The sequence below is a fragment of the Argiope bruennichi genome, chromosome 8, assembly GCF_947563725.1.
Source record: "Argiope bruennichi chromosome 8, qqArgBrue1.1, whole genome shotgun sequence".
Classification (NCBI taxonomy): domain Eukaryota; kingdom Metazoa; phylum Arthropoda; class Arachnida; order Araneae; family Araneidae; genus Argiope; species Argiope bruennichi.
The window spans coordinates 70,643,726-70,662,578 of NC_079158.1; the positions used below are offsets into that span (position 1 = coordinate 70,643,726).

The 18,853-nt window shown below is 29.9% G+C and overlaps 1 protein-coding gene across 2 annotated transcripts in view; it reads right to left on the minus strand.

The window, feature by feature from the left end:
* LOC129981119 (uncharacterized) overlaps positions 1-18,853 on the minus strand; it is a 472,677-nt gene that overhangs the window by 205,648 nt on the left and 248,176 nt on the right. For both annotated transcript variants that reach the window (XM_056091801.1, XM_056091800.1), the window contains 4 exons: positions 15,267-15,529; positions 9,864-9,994; positions 7,914-8,208; positions 5,908-6,052 (listed from right to left, as the gene is read on the minus strand). In XM_056091801.1, the coding sequence (XP_055947776.1) occupies positions 5,908-6,052; positions 7,914-8,208; positions 9,864-9,994; positions 15,267-15,529 (834 nt within the window). The remainder of the gene's footprint in view (positions 1-5,907; positions 6,053-7,913; positions 8,209-9,863; positions 9,995-15,266; positions 15,530-18,853) is intronic.

Genomic DNA, 18,853 nt, shown 5'->3' on the forward strand with positions numbered 1-18,853 from the left:
AAATGAAATAAAACGACGTCACGAAATTAAAAGTATCTTCATTGTCTTCAAACTGCATTCTACTTCACCAAAATAATATTACATATATATATATATATATATATATATATATATATATATATATATATATATATATATATATATATATATATATATAATGTAATGGTAGAAATATTCATACAACAACCATCTTAATATTTTCCCTAGTTTCCAGTAAAAATAATTCTAGTAATATTATAGCCATATATCGATCTTTTCTATAAATGTTTGTCAAAATGTATTTAAAAAAGAATTTCCAAACGTTCTCATTATTGTTTAAACAAAACTCATTGTTGCCCTTTAGAATGGTGATGTATTATAATCGTCATGTGGAGCTTATAAATGGAAATAAAAACGTGTAACCAAATGGCTACACGTTGCATTGTAGGATTAATGAATGCTAATCTAATGAAATATGAACTGACGACACATTTGAAGGCTGTTAACTATTTTGGTGATCAGTTTGGCAAATGTGGTGAGAAATTCACATTTTTGAAAATGCAAAAATTTCAACACAAAATCCCCAGTAGAAACCGAGATCTGAGGATTCTTCTGGATGATATTACATGACGTGGAGCACCACCAGAATGCTATAAATATTTGAGATGTTCGAAAAGGTTAATATCACAGGAATCTGTTTGTAGAGCGAGATGTTAAGTTGTTAGACGCTAAGGGCTATTGATAGTGCTTTTTATCGTTATTTAATTAATGCTTTGCCGTCCGTGTTAATTTCTAACTGTACTGATTTTTGTGTACAATTTTACTGTGTTTTTGTTACAGCACTTAGTGTTTATTGGAATATTCATAGAATAAAGCGATATTTTCCTTTATTGAGCCTGTTAAGACCATAGTCACCTTTACACAAACCATGCGATTTTATATGTTAGTCCACATTCATCCAATGGTTGACTAATTCTGTATCTATTAATTTATGTATATGTGAATGTGTCAGCTTCTAACCGAAATAAGCTAGATAAATGAAATTTGATATATCTGCCATTTGGTACAAAATTTGTAAATTTCGGATACAGTTTGAAAAAAGAGAAGGGCAGATAATCATTGATTCTCTAAATTATACGTCCGACCATGAGAAGCGTCATATTGTGAAATTATACGAAGAAAACGAATTTCCACAATTTGCTTTTTTATTTAAATATTTTCTTAACAATTTTTGCTGAAGAAAAAAACAACATTAGTTTGGGATAAAAAAAATAAAAATAGCACATAAGAACAAAGGCATCTTTTAACGAAAACAGAGTTCGTATTCCTTCAGTTATCAATTACTTCATTCTCGAAAATTATGTGCTATTTATACTTCTAATTAGAAAAAAAACCCGAAACCCTCCCCCAAGAGATAAAAAAAGAGTTCTTTGTTCAGGTAAGCCATATAATTAATTCTCCCATTTTGGAGGGATGATTCTTACCAGAAATACAACTGAAAAGAAAAAGATTATGAAAGAAAAATGAAGACTGTGAAACAAAAAGAACGAATGATGGGATGAAAAAAAGACAAAAGAAACATCTCCCTGTTTTCTCCAAATAGCATTCCAAGTTTTTCTGAAGTAAAAAGAAAAGCTCCCTGAACCGATGACGCTTTTTCACACTTCCGAAGTTTCGTACGAAATTTAATTCCTGCGAGAAATAATAGTAAGGATTAAAGTGTTATTTTTCTTTTGTTCGTGAGTTTGGAAATATTATTAGCAAGCTTTAAAAGAAACAGTGATTTTGTAGACCATGTTTTTCTTTAAAGTCAAGGGAAATGAACAATCAACGCACCTGTAAAAATAAGAATTAAAAAAAAACTTTAAAGATAAATAAACTTTAATTTTATATTTTATTCCCAAATATAATTGTAACTTTAGTGGCTAAATATTAAATATCTTATTTAGTGAGAGATATTTTAAAAAGGTTTAAAAAAAATAAAACACGCAATATTACATTACATTTAATACTAAGTGTTGTTACAGTTAATACTAGTTAAAAAAAGCGTCCGATGAAGTTACTCTTTCAAATATATATATATATATATATATATATATATATATATATATATATATATATATATATATATATATATATATATATATAATGAGAATTCTTAGCATTATGAAGCAATTTTTAAGTTATTTAATGGTAGGAGAATTAAAATAAGTGCTTTGTTGATTTTAATTTTTCTGACATGTGCAACAAGTGTACATATAAAAATTAGAACTGAATGAAGACTTTAAAGATAAATAGTTTTTTTTTTCTGTTTTTATTGCAAAATACCGTTGTAACGGTTATATAACTTTAACGGTGGCAAAGTTTTAAAGATCTTAATCAGAGAGAGATATTTTAAAAGTTCTTTTTTTTAATAAAATAAAACATAAAATATTACATTACAATTAATATTAAACAACTCTTAAGTTTTTTTCGTGGATAAGTGTTTTAGAAAACAAATTTACTATAAATGGAATACCGGATAAAACGAATTATATTATTTTAGATTTGTTTAACGACTGCACTCAGCATTAGATTTACTATAATGTTCAAATTATAAAGATAACTAGCCGCCTTTGGCGACCAGCCGGTTCGCCAATCTTAATGTTCGTTAAAATTTTAATAATTAAATATTTTATGCAATTCCAACTTTAATAGATTCTTCAGCAAATTATTTTAAAACTTCAAATTTTGATAGTCATATAATTCACTCATAATATTATAAAGGCATTCAGTCATAACGTGATATGTATCTCTCTAATTTTCTGTTACCCCTCGTAGAATTTATGCTTTAAATTGAAGTGTAAATGATTAATCTGCAATTAATATAATAATATTTTTTACTGAAACAAAGCATTTTTTTTAATAATATGATTACTGATAATAGAGTCACTGAGCGTTTAAACTTTATAGGCACTAAAGAATATCTTTCTTAATTTATATAATATCTCAAGAATTTGTCAACAAAATTTTCTCAGATTCATCATGAACGGATCGATTCATTAACAATGTTTCATTTTAAATGCATCAAACACTAAGAAAATAAAATGAATCGTTTAAAATAATCGGTCGAAAACAGGTTTAAAAAAACTACTTAAAAAACGATGTACTTAAAACTATAAGCATATACAAAAAATATATATAACTAACATAAATACAATTTACTTACAAAAGCATACAACTAACCTAAAAGTAATTTAAATCGTCCGTTGTTAATGGTTGCCATGCCAACAATCAGAACACAGTGCGCATGCGTGAATTTTCTTCGCCTTTTACGGTAACGCAAATGCGTGAATTTTTCTACGCCAGTTGGGGTAACGCTATGCAGATTATACATTTTTAATTTCCTTTATTCTGTGTTATTTTAATTCAAAAGTACTTCAGAATGAATCTGAAACATGGATTAATTAACAATGTTTAATTTTAAATGCATAAAACATTAAGAAAATAAACAGAATCGTTTGAAATAATCCGCCGAAAAATCTTAACCCTAGCCTCATTACTGTTGGGAGAAAAAAAGAACTAAAGACTAAATCATTTGGCGTTGGGGAAAATGGAAGATTATTTTGGCGGAAAAGTTGGCGGTGGGGAAAATGGAAGATTTTTTTGGCGGGAAAGTTAGTTTTTAATTAATAATTAAAATTCTAATTAAAATTTCAAAAAAAGGGACCCCAGGTGCACATTCCCGAGCTCTAAGGTATACATGTACCAAATTTGGTAGCTGTATGTCAAATGACCTGGCCTGTAGAGCGCCAACACACACACACACACACACACACACATTGAGCTTTATTATAAGTATAGATATAGATTACGTGTAATTATATGAAATGAACTTATAAAGATAATTATGCGTAATTATCCGATATGAATTTACGAGTCACGAAAGGAGTTCAGAACTGTCTCTAACAGTTAAATTATGTGCAGTTATCAATTCACCTATTTCAGTCGGTTGTAATTATGCCTTATTAAATATAATATCATTTTACTGAAATGGTAACATTTCATTTCATCTAAGTACATTCTGATTTTGTTATACCGAATCTTAAATTTATATTTCATGCTTACCTATCTATCAATAATAATATTTCCTAACATGTTATTTTGTAGAAAATTGGATAATAATTAATTGTATAACAATATCTTTTAAATTTATTATATCTAGGGGATCCGAAATAATGGATCTGGTTTTAACTTTTGGGGAATCACGACATGACCTTGAATGTAAACGTGTCTTTCTATAATTAGCGGAGAGGTGACGTGGGCATGAAATCTTCCACCGATTTTGCCGAGATGATTGCATTCCCGGTTTTACTTGTTGATTTCAGATTACGTTAAAATAGCTAATGCCGAGTTACCAGTCGCCAAGTTGGCGACGGTTAGAGGTTTTTAGTTATTTATCACAGGAACTGTAAAAGTAAACTTGTGTCATTGATTGTTTAAGAATGCGAGAAAGCAGAGAGGAGAATATTTTAACTGATTTTTTTTATGCCACATACACGCACGAAAAAAAAATCTGCGACTCTTTTTCACAATACCATAAATTTTTAACGTAAGAAGAATGAAGATTAAATAAACACTTCTGAAAATTAAAAGACAAAAACGAAAAATAAGTAATTATATTTCATTGATTTAATTAAATGTTGTGAATCATCGATGGTAAATGCTATTGTGTTTAAATATAATTAAATTAATTATGTTTTAAAGTGTACGTACACACTAGAAGATTTTTTTTTTAAATTTTGACTTTAAAAATCCAATTTTTTTACAGTAAGTCATTAATATATGTTTAAACTCATTTCAGTGAGAAAAAACCATATTACACTAATTATTAATTAATTTATTAATATTTAATGAGCTAATTAGCATATTTTTGAAACATGATATCTTAAATTCTAATTTGTATAGACACACAATTCTAGTTGGAAGTTATGCCTTCATGTTGTCTGCCTCAATCAAGTTAGAAAAATATAGTTTTTTTAACAATTTTTTTCATCAATGATGAATAGGAAAAGCAATTTTTTCTGTCATTTTGACTTTTAAATAGCTGTTAAAAATTTATTTCTATAAATATAACTTTGATTGAGGCACAAAACATCCGCTATTTCATACAGATTATTTTGATATATAAATAAATGTATTTGGTTAATTTCTTGTTGAGTTATGATTGTTTGAAGGAAGCAACATAGTGGAAAAATATCATTCTTCATAAAATGAGTTTAAAAAAAAAAACGAAACTAGAAAGTACCTCAAAGTGCTTTTCTTGAGAAACTAGAAAGTACCTCAAGAAAAATAATTATAACTCTAGAAATATTCCGAATATTGATAACATCCTGATATCGTTTGAAAGCTAAAGGATCAGAGAACACTTCTAAACAATGAAAAAAAATTCGATATTTTGAAAGATGTGTTTCAAATGTGTTTTCAAATGTGTACGTTTCAAATGTGTACGTACACTTTAACGCAGTAAAATGCTTTAAAGTGTTTACTGCAATAGAGTAAAATTTTTCTGCGATAGAAAAATTTGAGTCGAATTCTTCACAACACACCATACTGCAACAGAAAAAAAACAAAATTAAACTAATAGAATAAAAATAGCGTCTATTCATTTCTGAACATTGATTTTAATGACTGATAATTAAAAAAATATTTCTTTATTAAATAATCACAACAAATTAAGATAAATGTTGTTGTTTCTTATGGCACTTGCCATGGACAAACCCGCTGTTACGAAGACAGCGATTTTAAGCCGGTGGGGAAGCGTCTCTTGTTTTTTTATAGTAGCACCATCTAGGGCCAAGAGAACGACTTAGCTACACACACGCCACAACCCTTTTTACGGGGCGCACTTCATTCACGCATTTCATTCACTCAATAAATGTTCCTTACGTTATCATCAGGATTTGCAGAATTTATCCATTCTGTCCAACCGGTGAATTCACATGTTTGTTCTTCAACATAAGTTGTTAATGGTGCCATTGTTGAATATGAACAAGGTACACCGAGACATTCCACTTGCCCGCTGCGACAGTAACTAAACAAGAAAGAATGTTTTTATTTGATATAAATACTTGATCAAATTATTTTATTTAATAAAAATATTAAATGATTTCCATATTTTTTTAAATATTAGATATCAAATTAATTTATACTTATAATCCGATACTGGCAAATTAATTTGATGTCCATATATCGATATTGAAAAATTAGTTTATACCTATTATCAGGAATTGGTTTATAAACTGGAGCCTATAATTAGGTATTGGTTAATTAATTTGATGCCTATAATCATATACAGGTAAATTAGTTTGATGCCTATAATCAGGCACTGGTAAATTAGTTTGATGCCTATAATCAACTAATAGCCATTATCGGCATCAAACTGGTAAATTAGTTTGATGCCGATAATTAGATACTTTATAACTTTTTATAATAACTTTTTATAACTTTATAACTTTTGATAATATAACTTTTTCAAGAGATAAAAATCCATTGGCTTTATTAAAATAATGAAAAAATCTACGAGTTCATAAAAGTACATGACACTGAAAATATATAAATGACTGTCGAAATGGCAAAACTGCATTGTAATTTATAATCAAAATGTCAAGTCTACGCCTAAAATTGCCAGTAAGAAAAAGCTCATTAAAAATGGCAATGACGCTGCAAATATGAAGACACATTGATGACAAATTTACCAAGAAGAAAATCTATAATAAATTTTGACAAGAGAAAATCTGATAGGAAATTCACAAAAAGAGGGTGGTGGTCTAGTGGTTTGCTCCCGGCTTTAGATGCAGAGGATTTCAGGCTAGAAACCTGGATTTATGTTAAGGAAACCTGATTCTACCGAATAATTATTAGGTAATAGGGACTGTATTAATCTAAATTCATAAGCATCAAATATTTTCTCATTAGTATGGTCTGGAAATTTGGAGAAATGTTGCTACTCAGGTGTTGCCCATTTTGTCTCATAAAAATTCAGAATTATGAGCTCCGCTTCAGAATACTCTATCTAATATTGCTCCAAAACAGAACTAAATTCAATTAAATAAACAACATGGAATTCACATAAAAAACCACATAATTTCAGATATCACATTCGGAATTCATATAATATTGAAATATAATATATACATAAATATATAAATTTCAAGCTTATAGATCTACTAAGAATGTTATAAATTACATTATTTTTTAACGGATTGCGTTGCTTTCGAGTACCGTGATGATTTCATACTGAACACATCATGATATGCTTCAAAATTAAAAAAGACCACTTATTAAAGTACAAAAATATTAAAATGATATTTATTATGATCGGAAAAGGCTTAAGCTATAAATTTCAAACAGAACGTCCAAATTCGTAAGAATGTAGCCCTGCTCCCTAAAAATAAGGAAAATCAAGAAAAATATTAATATGTAATGACATTAGAGTATGCTAAAAATGAATCGAGCAAAGTATAATCATATTGCTTGCTATAGATTTTAAGAATTAATTTCTGTAATTTACTGATATATCTTTCAAAACAGAATTCCAAAGTTTCAATATTTCGTTTATTTAAATAGATTGAGAACTTAACTTAAGGGATTTCTTTTATAGATGAAGTTTGCAATTTTGAACCGAAAATCAAATAGCAATTGAAAATCTCTCTTTTCTCATATGGAATACCATCCTGTGGACATTAGCTCTACAACAACATATTTAATATAGAAGACCCACTTACACGGCGAAAGTTTAGTTATTATCGAATCTCAAAGGCATACCTTATCCCTTTGGAATCTAAAATTCGGACTTACAAGCGATAGTGGCTCCAAATTGTATCATTCAGAGAGAATGGTATCAAATTTGTAGCAACTGTCAACAAAGAAAGAAGGAAAATTAAGTTATTTACCAAGATTGACAAGCATCTCCAATGACAGGTTGCTCGATTCGCTCACCCTCTCTGTAAGCTATACCTTCGATGACAATGCAAGGTTTTTCATCGCACACATCTTCAGGAACGCATGTGAAATTGGTAGCACTTCTACGGACATGGCCAGGTTTGCAAGGCTTAGGTTCGCAACCGTCTACACAGTATTCCCTCGAACAAGACTGACTTTCTGGTGGATCCAAGTATGTGTCGCAATTAGGTGGTGGACATAAAGATATACACGGAGAGTAACGGTCGCAGGATTCACACTGTACGGCTATATTGAAAATAAGTTATATTAAAACAAACAAAGAGGGGACTCTCTAGGGGACATTTTGTATATACATTGAATTATCTGTAAACAGCAAAGCAGTAAAAATACACTAAATGTCTATTGAAAAGCAATGATGAATTATCTATATTCAGCTTTTATATGTATTCCATGTTGGAATGCGTCAGTATTAGTTCAAAATGCCCCAAAACATTGTTAAGATATTTACATGATGCTGGCTGGTATTCAGAATGTCAAATTACATCGTGGAGATACCGTACAATATCTTGTGCTAATGGATTATTTTAAGTAAACCATATATGTAAAAGTTAAATTTTGTTGCATGAATATTATCTGTTCGGAATCTTGTGTTTTAGAGGATATTTCACTGCTTTAGATGCAAACTATTTCTTAAGAATTTGATTCTGTGAAGATTTAATTGTAATGTTTACGAAAACTAAATATAATTCGAATTTTGACAACATAATGAATTTAACTTGATATTACCTTTAAAGGTACCATTTTATTGGCTTTAATACTTAAAATTCAGTAATTGATCATTCACTTTAAAATTTTATCATTGCCCTTGGCTTATATTAAATGTACAATACCCACATCCTCATATAATAGGAAGTAAGAGATTATATTCTTTTGCTTTGAATTTCTAGTTTTAGACATTTGCTATATTAACAAATTGAGGTGAATGTAAGATTCCTGTAGCAAAAGAAAACGCGTTTTAATGGAAAAATTCTAGAAATCTTTCATAGGATTAACAGCAAGATCACAATGCATTTATACTTATATATTTGAAATTGATAATTTTAGTAACAAACTGGGAACTATCTGAGAAAGGTATTAATACTGAGATGGGTTAATCTGATGTTCGATATTGAAGTAGTACCTATAGCAGCCATCGGGTTTAATTAAGAATTCCCCACTTTTTATAAAGACACTATTAGACAACAAACGGTACCCTCGAGTTTTCATTAGAGCCACGGATACAAATGAAATTGCGCGAAGCGATACTAATTCAATTATATGTGAGGCAGTAGACACCTATCATAGGCGCCCTTTCCATAATAAGCAGAGTTTTACTCATCCCAAATTATCCATTTCCTATGTACCATTTTAGAAATGGAATATTAATGAAATAGCAATTTATTTCATTGAACTTCTTTTTTTCCTTTTAGGAAGAAAATGACTAGCTGCTTATTATGTGCGACATGGCTTTCTTCAGTGTAGAACTCTGTATAAAAACATCCAACCATCTTCTTGTTCATTTATGCATTTTTCATTTTAGATCTAATGTGTACACTTTTCCTAGTGCTCGTCCAATATATTAAATAATGTTCCTTTTGTGTTCATGGATTTATTAATACTGGGTTATTAAGTATTGTTATGTTAGATGCCAACCATTGCTACAGAAAATAGAAGGTGAGTGATTTTGTCACATACCTATTTATAATGTATATAATATATTTATAAGTTAATTCTAATAATTCCTTGATGCAATATTCACTGACATAATAAAGAAAATAAAAAAAATGAAATTTAATAAAATGTTTTTCAAACCCAAGTATCAATAGATAAAAATGTTAAAAAATACTAATAATCTTGAATAATTACAAATATTTTTTTATGAAACAAGGTGTTACACTTACGACAAAGTTCTTGAGATCGCCAAGGTATAATAACGCCACTTCTGGCACATTTCAAAGCATATGCTCCAATAACAGCGCACACACATTCACAGTCTCCACCCAAATTACAAGCACAGGCGTCCGACACGCACCTGGGAATTGAAACAAAATATTTATTCCATTGAATATAAATGCAATTAAGTAATGATCATACAATACTTCTCTTTTCGTGCACGTTTGCTTAATTTTCAAACCATTAGACTTTCACTTCATTATCCCTTTGATCATTTTACTCATTAATCTGATAATGTCATTAGATAGTGTTTGCTATATTTCTTGAAAGTGAGAGAGATAAAAATGAACAACTCTATCGGTTATCAGAAAAGAAATAGATTTTTAATTTTATTCATTTGTTACGAATTAAATTTTCCAAAGTTCTTTCAAAAATTCTGCTTTACAGTTATATGCTTTTGCGGTTCTTTAGTCCTTTGTTCGCTTGGAAACTTTTAATATTTGGATATCCTTCACAACTGAAGTTCGATTGACTGGACTAAAAGACAGGAACAAGTGCTTTAATTATTGACCCCGCACCAAGAAAGAGCACATAGACAAGATTTGTTGTTGTGACCTATGTACATCTTTCTAGCTAACTATTATAGATCAGAAGTCGTTTTGGTGACTTCTCTTCTACAACGATGTGTCGAAACAGTCCCTTGTCCATAGTTATCATTCTCTACGAATGTCCCTATTTCTCTTACAGAGTAGGTGTTTTCCAACCACAATTATCATGTTAGTTGACCCATTTCTTCTTATATACAATTACACAGAATTATCCTGAGCTCTATTCCTGTCCTTTTTTTATATATACAGATATCGCCAAGTGAAGTTCAGATGTCGCTACCAGTCTCCGCTGCAGATGCCTCTACTAGTCTCCGTTGCAAATGCCTCTACTAGTCTCCGCTGCATATGTCACTAATCTTCACTGAGGATGTCCAAGGACCATCCGCGTTACTACTCGCTCTGATGGCATGTAAAATTTACGGACATTTTTCCAAGCTTAATCATTTCTCTCCTCGGGGGGGGGGGGTGATGTGGCTGCTCAACATTCCTTCAACTATTTGTATCAAATTAAATTCGCATAGTATCATACCTTGTCTATTTCCACTATTTTCAAATTAATTATGTTATATATATGTATGTAGATTGTAAATAGAGTTGATTGCTTGTCTTGTCTGAATGGTTAACTCAACCATCCACACATTTTTTATTGTCTCCATATTTGACTGGCTCTTAAATATAGTTTTGACTTCTCCTGTGTTTTAATGGAGTTATTTCTTAATTTGTTTAATGTCTTGATACTCCAACAAGTAGTGTTCTGTTTCTTGCACAGGCAAGTGTTGCTTTCAAACCTACAGAATCTCACAATGTAAGAGGGGTAACATCCACATCCGGTAATAAATTGAAGAACTTGAGAATGATATGTCTAAGCTTTAAGCCTAACCACAGGAAGGAAATGAGTATACGTTGTATGTTAACGTTGCTGTTTTTTGATTTTTACTGCTTTCGTTGTAACTCCTTGTTTTTGTAAAGAGGTTCGACAAATGTTTAATTATAAATTCCTTCCATTTGACTTAATAATAATAATAATAATAATAAAAGAATATGCTGACATTTTAAGCATAGTGAAATAAAGGTATTGAAATTAGCTACAAATTTCAATACCTTTATTTCACCACACCTTTATTTCACATATTTTCTGCAATCATTAATACATAAGAAGTAAAATTATATTAACTAAAAGTATTATTTGATTAACACTTAATCAATAATATTATCACCTTTATGGCAAAAACTATTTATTATTATTTTACCTGATCAAAGGATGCAACAGCTATTCAAATTCATTATCTTTTTATAACATTAGTTACCTTTTTTTCAACGGACTTGCATCAGGGATACAAGTGGGAGAAAAAATAAAATCTTTTAGGTCATAAAATAAACTAAACATTCCAACAAATATTTGCTTTTCAAATTCCTATGCTAAATGAAGCAATAAATCTTGTGGTACTTTTTACCATTTGAATGTAAGTTTTGCTGGATTAAAAAAACTTATAGGCCTCTCTAAATATTTTTTTTCAATATAACAGAAAAATCCTTTTATGCATATAAACTTTTTTAAAGAGCATACTTTTGGATGTTTGAAGAAATAGATGGTGATACTTTATTTCAAATTTTATATAAATTACAAAAATATATGATAACAAATATATTATTAAAGAATTTTCAAGTTTACTTTTCCAGCTTTGAGAACAGAAAAATATATCTTTTTTCCAAATGTTATATTCGAATTTTACGTTGTATTTTTTTAAAGAAAAGAAGAAAAAGTGAGCCATTTCTTTTGGGTACTTTAAAGTTATCTTCAAATATTTCCATTGGAAAAAGCGAAGCTTTTCAATAGAAATATTTTGCTGATGCCTTTTCAAGCATTTAATGTTGCTTTCGTTTTATGCGTGGTTTAATCCCTAGAAAATTGTTAGAAAACGTTAAAAAAAAAGGTTTTCAAAATTCACTTAGGGGAGGAATCAGACGAAAAAATATACAAATAAAGTTTTTGTATTGCTAGACTTTCATGATGTATTTACTAAAGGTTAAAATAATGCCAATTTTTATTCCAGCTTTCATACATAACAAAAATAAGATAAATATATTCTTTTTTTAAATGAAAACCATTAAAAATATCTTGCTTCTAGGAAAAAATTTTCAGTTATAGAACTACTTATGGAAATGGAATTCTATAAATAGAAATTTCTCAAAGATATTTGAATTATTAACGCCACTGAAACTATAATTTTTAAAAATTTTCTATATAATATCAGCATTTCATATAGTATATGTATTAGAATATTATATCTAGTTAAAACGAAATAGTTACATCGTAAAAGAAAAATTTGTAGACGGAAGTTATAAATGAAAAATTTGGAATAAAGTACTTAAATCAAAATAGGTGCTTAGGGCACTAAAATACCGAATATTTGGAGCTGAATAAAATATATTAGGAATATATTCAGAGACATTTCTATAAGAAAATTCTAATGAAGAAATTTTTAAGAGTATTTTCTTTTTGCATTTTTTACAGACTTTAGCAATCCCAGAAAAAAAATATTTTTACAGCAATCCTTCTTTGTCTATTGTTGTGATTTCAATGAATCCTTAAATTTATAATTCTTTATTATATTTCTAAATAGAGAACAAAATATCATAATCAATAGTGACATTCGGATTTTCGTATTTCTTATCTGAATGTTATAACATTTTTTTATAAGTATATAGAAAAGAATATAAATCTTTATTTTTTATTCTTGTAAATTATTGCTATTCAGATTTTGCTTTAAAATTTTTATTGTGAAGACTTTTATCTCATAAAAAAGAAGCAGCAAATAATTGTCTTCAACATTATTTACTTGACTCTATCGCCAAAGCTATTTAAGAATTCGATTTGAATAAATCGCATTAAAAAATCTTGATTTATTGAAAATATTAGTTAACATAATAACAGAATTCCCTCATTTTTCAAGTATCGTAATAACCTTACAGCTTACCATAAAGATCTCATACATCTTCAATAAGTAAGAGAATGTCTTTTTGCACTTTCTTCGTATACACAGCATAAAGTGAATATAGTAATCGTCAAAAATTTTGGAGACAAAATTTTGGCGAATCTCCACGTTTCAAATCCCCTTCAGTTTAAAAAACACATTTTTGAATAATGTCAGTCTATTTGTCTCTGACAAAAATAATTCAAAAACGCTTTGAGCTAGATGGTTGAAATTAGGTGTGTGATTTTTACATCAAATTCACAGATTTCTATCAAATTTTGAGTAAACTGTTCAGAGGAAGTCCATCTGCCCTTCTGTTCGAATATAATTTCATATGGTTGTTAACACTTTGCCGTCCGCATGTCTGCTAAAAATTTCTTCTTTTGGCGGCAGCAGCACTTATTAAGATGACTTTGCTTGTTCCCGGCAGTTTTTGAGGTTATTGGGAGATTATAAATTGTCAAATTTTACTTAACTCAGCTTTATGTACGACACCACTGTGGTGTCTCCGGACGGAATAGTGTTAATATAACCCCACATTTTTAATATTACAAAAAGTCCGTTTGTTAAAAGTATAAGTTAATAAAATTCGGTACACAGAATCAACATCTATAGTGTAGACAACTGTCAAATTTTGAGCCAAGTCCAACTACGAGTTGACTGTCTGTCAGTCTGTACTTTCAGAAACACGATGATTCAAAAAGGCAACGACTTAAATATATAAAATTTGGCATGAGATTTTGTGACTATAAGTTCAATTTTGTATCAAATTTTCGTTTCAATCGATTGGGAAAACGTATCTGAAACACAAATTCGATTTTCGAATACTAGTAACGTGTGTCAGGGTTTCATTGCCAAATAACTCGCTAAGCATGACATGATAAATTCAGTAAAAATGCTAAATCCAGGCCAAAAGTTAATATTTTGTAACTAATGCACGTCAATGTCATATAAGATGTTCTCTGACATGACAAGTTTATTAAAGAATATGCGAGAAAGTTTTGGGGAGACAACACCCACTAGTTTTCTTTAATGTTTCGATTTCATCTAGATCATTTGTAATAAGTTTCATCACATGCCATCTGCTTCAAACCATATACAGGGTGGTTATAATTAAAGCTCCACTTTGAAATGGTCATAAAATGAAATCTACTGGATCAAATGTTATCAAACTTGGTAATAGTTTAAAGGAAGTCACAGGAATTTCTTTTCTGTAAAAAACTGTTCAAAACCTCATCACCAGGGCTGAAATGGCGCTGTATCAATATTATTAAGCAAAATATTTCATGAAAAAACCAGTTTAAAATGCGTTTAATCGTTTCTGAAAGGTGTTACAAAGCATGTTGAATGTGCGTTATCTCAAAAGCACTGTTTATGGCGATAATCTAAGCAATTTGGCGGAACTGGAACAATGAGATACACCGACATGTGCGTGATATTCTTCCTGATATGCTAAGAGCTACTGTTGAGAATGCAGTAATGCGATTTATCTTGCTTTCCGAAAATGGCGGACACCACATTGAACATGTTTTGTAACACGTTTCAGAAACGATTAAATACATTTTAAACTAATGTCTTCATGTCCTATTTTGCTTAAAAATATTGCATATAGCACTATTTCATTCTGGTGGTGAGTTTTAGTACTTTTTTTGGCGGTAAAGAAATTCCCACAACCTCTTTTAAACTATTACCAAGTTTGATAACATTTGACCAAGTTTGATGGCATTTTGTCTTAATATTATGACCATTTCAAAGTGGAACTTTAATTATAACCACCTTGTACTTGACTCTCAGACGTTTTGCAATTTTGAATTCGCATAGCACTGACCTTTTGTAATAATCTTCAACTTCAACTTGATAATGACAAGGTTTGAAGAGATCCGTTTTTAAGACACCACACTTATGACGCGCCCAGTTTCTTCTGTCAGGGTTCTTATCGCAGGCATCGTTCGGTTGCTTGGCTTTCGGACAGAACTTGTGAAGCCTCCAGCTGTCAGCAAAATTCTTCGCCAATACAAATGGCATACCTCCGGATGGAGCGCGGAAGTCGTCAGATGCATCTCCATTGAAATCTCCACAGAGGCCTTGCAGCTGCAGGAAATATAAAATTACAATTAAGAATTTTATCGATGAAAATATCGATATTAAATTAGTAAATATAATCCATGGTAAATAAATTAGAGATGTTAATAGATGCCAATTAGAGATGCCGATTAATCATTCAAAACAATGCATTCATTCTGATAATCCTCATATATAAGCAGTAAAGTCAAATTACATGAGCATAATGTATCAGTTTTAGCAGTCCTTTATATTTTCTCATATACCTATTTTAGAAAAAGTATATTAATCGTCAAAATATTCGAACTCGAGATTCTGACGAATCTCCACGTTTTAGATCACTCTGAAATCAAAAAATACATTTTTGGAAAATGTTTGTCTGTGACAAAGATAACTCAAAAAGGCTTTGAGCTAGACTATTGAAATTGGATATACGGTCATTACACCAAATTCACAGATTTCTATTAAATTTTGAGTAAACTCTGTTCAGAGGAAGTTTACCTGTTCCCTTAGAATGTAAGTAAACGCTATAATTACAAAATGGAGAGAGCTAGATAAATGAAATTCGGTTTCGGTACACGGATTTAACATCTACAGTGTAGATATCTATCAAATTTTCAACCAAATCTAGCAAGGGTTTGATCGGTCGGCCGTTCTCTGATTTCAGAAAAACGTAAACACGATAATTCAAAAACACAATAACTTAGATATATAAGATTCAGTATGTCATTTTGTGATTGCAAGTGTAATTGTGTGCCAAATTTTGAAACGCCTAAACAACTAGAAAAAAAACCGCCTGAAACACTAATTCTATTTTCGGATATTACTAAAAGAAAGTCGGAAGTTAATCGCCAAAAAATCTCGCCAAGGATGACACGACAAATTCAGTAAAAATGTTAAATTCACACCAAAAGTTGATATTTCGTAACTATTGTATGTCAATGCCATGTAAGGCGTTCTCTGGAATGGGAATTTATCAGAGACTATGGGGAAAAAATTTGGAGAGACCTACTCCCACTGGTTTCTTACGGCAGTGCAGCTTGAAAACTTATTAAATTTCAAGAATTGAAATTATGTTTTCTAAAGCATTTGCTTCAGAAAGATTCTTAAAATATACTGGTCAAATAGAATTTCAAATATTGAGTTGTATAAATGAAACGTCTCCCAAACCTTTTTCCATAAAATTTAAAAAATATCTCTAGACTTATACTTTGAATGCCGCCAAATGATAGCAACAAGAATTGTACTGACATTGGCACCGAAAGAGAGGAAGATCAAGGGACACATGGTACCGTATGGCTATAGAGTAAATAAACTCTTACAGATGGCCGTTGGGAATGCGCTGAGAAGGCAACGCTAAATCGGATTGGATGGTGTGCGACTGTTGTGACTTCACGTGCCAGCTTGGTTTAAAGAAAAATAATGATATATATATCAAAATTAAAAAAACGGTGATTATTCTGGAGGGTTTTCAAGTTTAAAAAACAGGAAATCATGGTCCGTTGTAAAAAATCCTAAATGTAATCGAATGAGACAAACAATGCAATGAGAGAAATGCAAGTTAGCATAGAATTCCAATATGGAAAAATAAAAATACAAGTTACACCCGATATATTTCATGCGATCATGAAATGTTTGAAAAAGATTAATTGCAAAAGATTTAACTTCAGTGAGAGGGGAAGACATTTCAAGTACCGAATATTTTTATTAAGCTCTGAGCATCCATTACCATATTGTATAGAATTGCAGTAAGCAATTCTGAAATATTTTAAGTGCTAAACGAATTCATAACTCTCTTTACAAGGTACATATATTTTCTTTATTAAAGTTAAAAATTTCATTTTTAACTTTGCAGCATATGAATGAATATATAATTAGAAATGCATTATAGCGTATGAATAGATCACTTAAAAAATAAACTCTGGAATTTTTGGTGGTTTCTTACATTTCCCAAACGTTTCCGAGCAACAATCTACCATCATCTCTTTACTGAATGGTTGTCAGTATGCTTGAGTCACTGCATTGTTCACCAAATCTTAGGAAATCTTAAAAGAATAATTGTTTTCCTACAGAATTGTACTTGAGGTTTGGTTTTGGAACTTTATATGTATTTCGAATTAACTGAATTTCGATTAACCAAGGTTTTACTGCACATTAAAAATCTTAAAAATTATATGCTCTAATTTTCATGGATTTTTGGATTAATTATATCTGATATACCAATTTCCATCTGAATGCAACTCTTGACGACAATTGATGTGTATTTTGAGTTTTGGATCTTGTTCTATGGTAGCTTTTACACGTAATTGCTACTTATGAGATTTTGTGGGAAGAGGGAATTCTAACACCATTGAAAAACTGCTTCTGAAATTACTTGACAGTAAGCGTGCAAGTTAATGTAATTGGAAACTATACGTTTGAAAGTGCTAAGGATAATAATTAGACGCTAGATATATTTTGAGTTAATTATTTTACGTATTCCTTCCTTCTTCACATGCATAAACATAAAAAAACCCTGAGTTTTTTTTTTTTTTTTTTACATTTAACCTAACTCTAAGCCAAAGTTTGGGCAATAATTTCGAGATAGAAGTTTTAGAAAAATATTCTTTTATTTGTATTATTATATAACAGCAAAAAGATTGATATGAGGAATCATATTTCATTTTTAATAGCGTAATAAAAATGATCTAGTGACATTTTGACTCTATTTAAGTAGCATGTTTTCTTATATTATCATTGCATTGATTGGTAGGTTTAACATCATCTAGTATCTAAGCCTATCAAGGTCATAGTATCATTGAATTGCAAGGTCTAGCTTTTGACGATTCACTTGGATCAGGACCAAATATTCATCTAAGACATAACATAAAAATTTGGACCTGAAATGATATTTCATTCAATACAATAAACATAAATTGTCCGCTATTACTTCGTCGATGTGAATTTAACATTTCAAATCCATCAAAATGGTTGACAAAGTTCAAGCAAAGATGTCAAAGAATGATGTAACAAGTTTTTGCATGTTTATTTTTAATATAAGATGCATACTTTTTTTTGAAAACTCGTAATCTTTACAGTAAAGGAAGGTTTAAATCTAGGCCAGTGACCATGAAGCAAAAAAGAACTGAAATCAAGTACTTCAAAGAATTATGAATTTATTGGAATCTGAACGGTTAGAATGCGATTTTTTAATTTGTTTTGAATATGAAATGCCAACGATGTTTTCAATTTTATTGATTAGCTAGAGTGACATTGTAAATTACTAATAATGGCATTACTAATAATAACATTGTAAAACAATGTTATTATTAGTAATGCCATTATTTGGTTATTTTCTTTTCTCCAGTCGAAAAG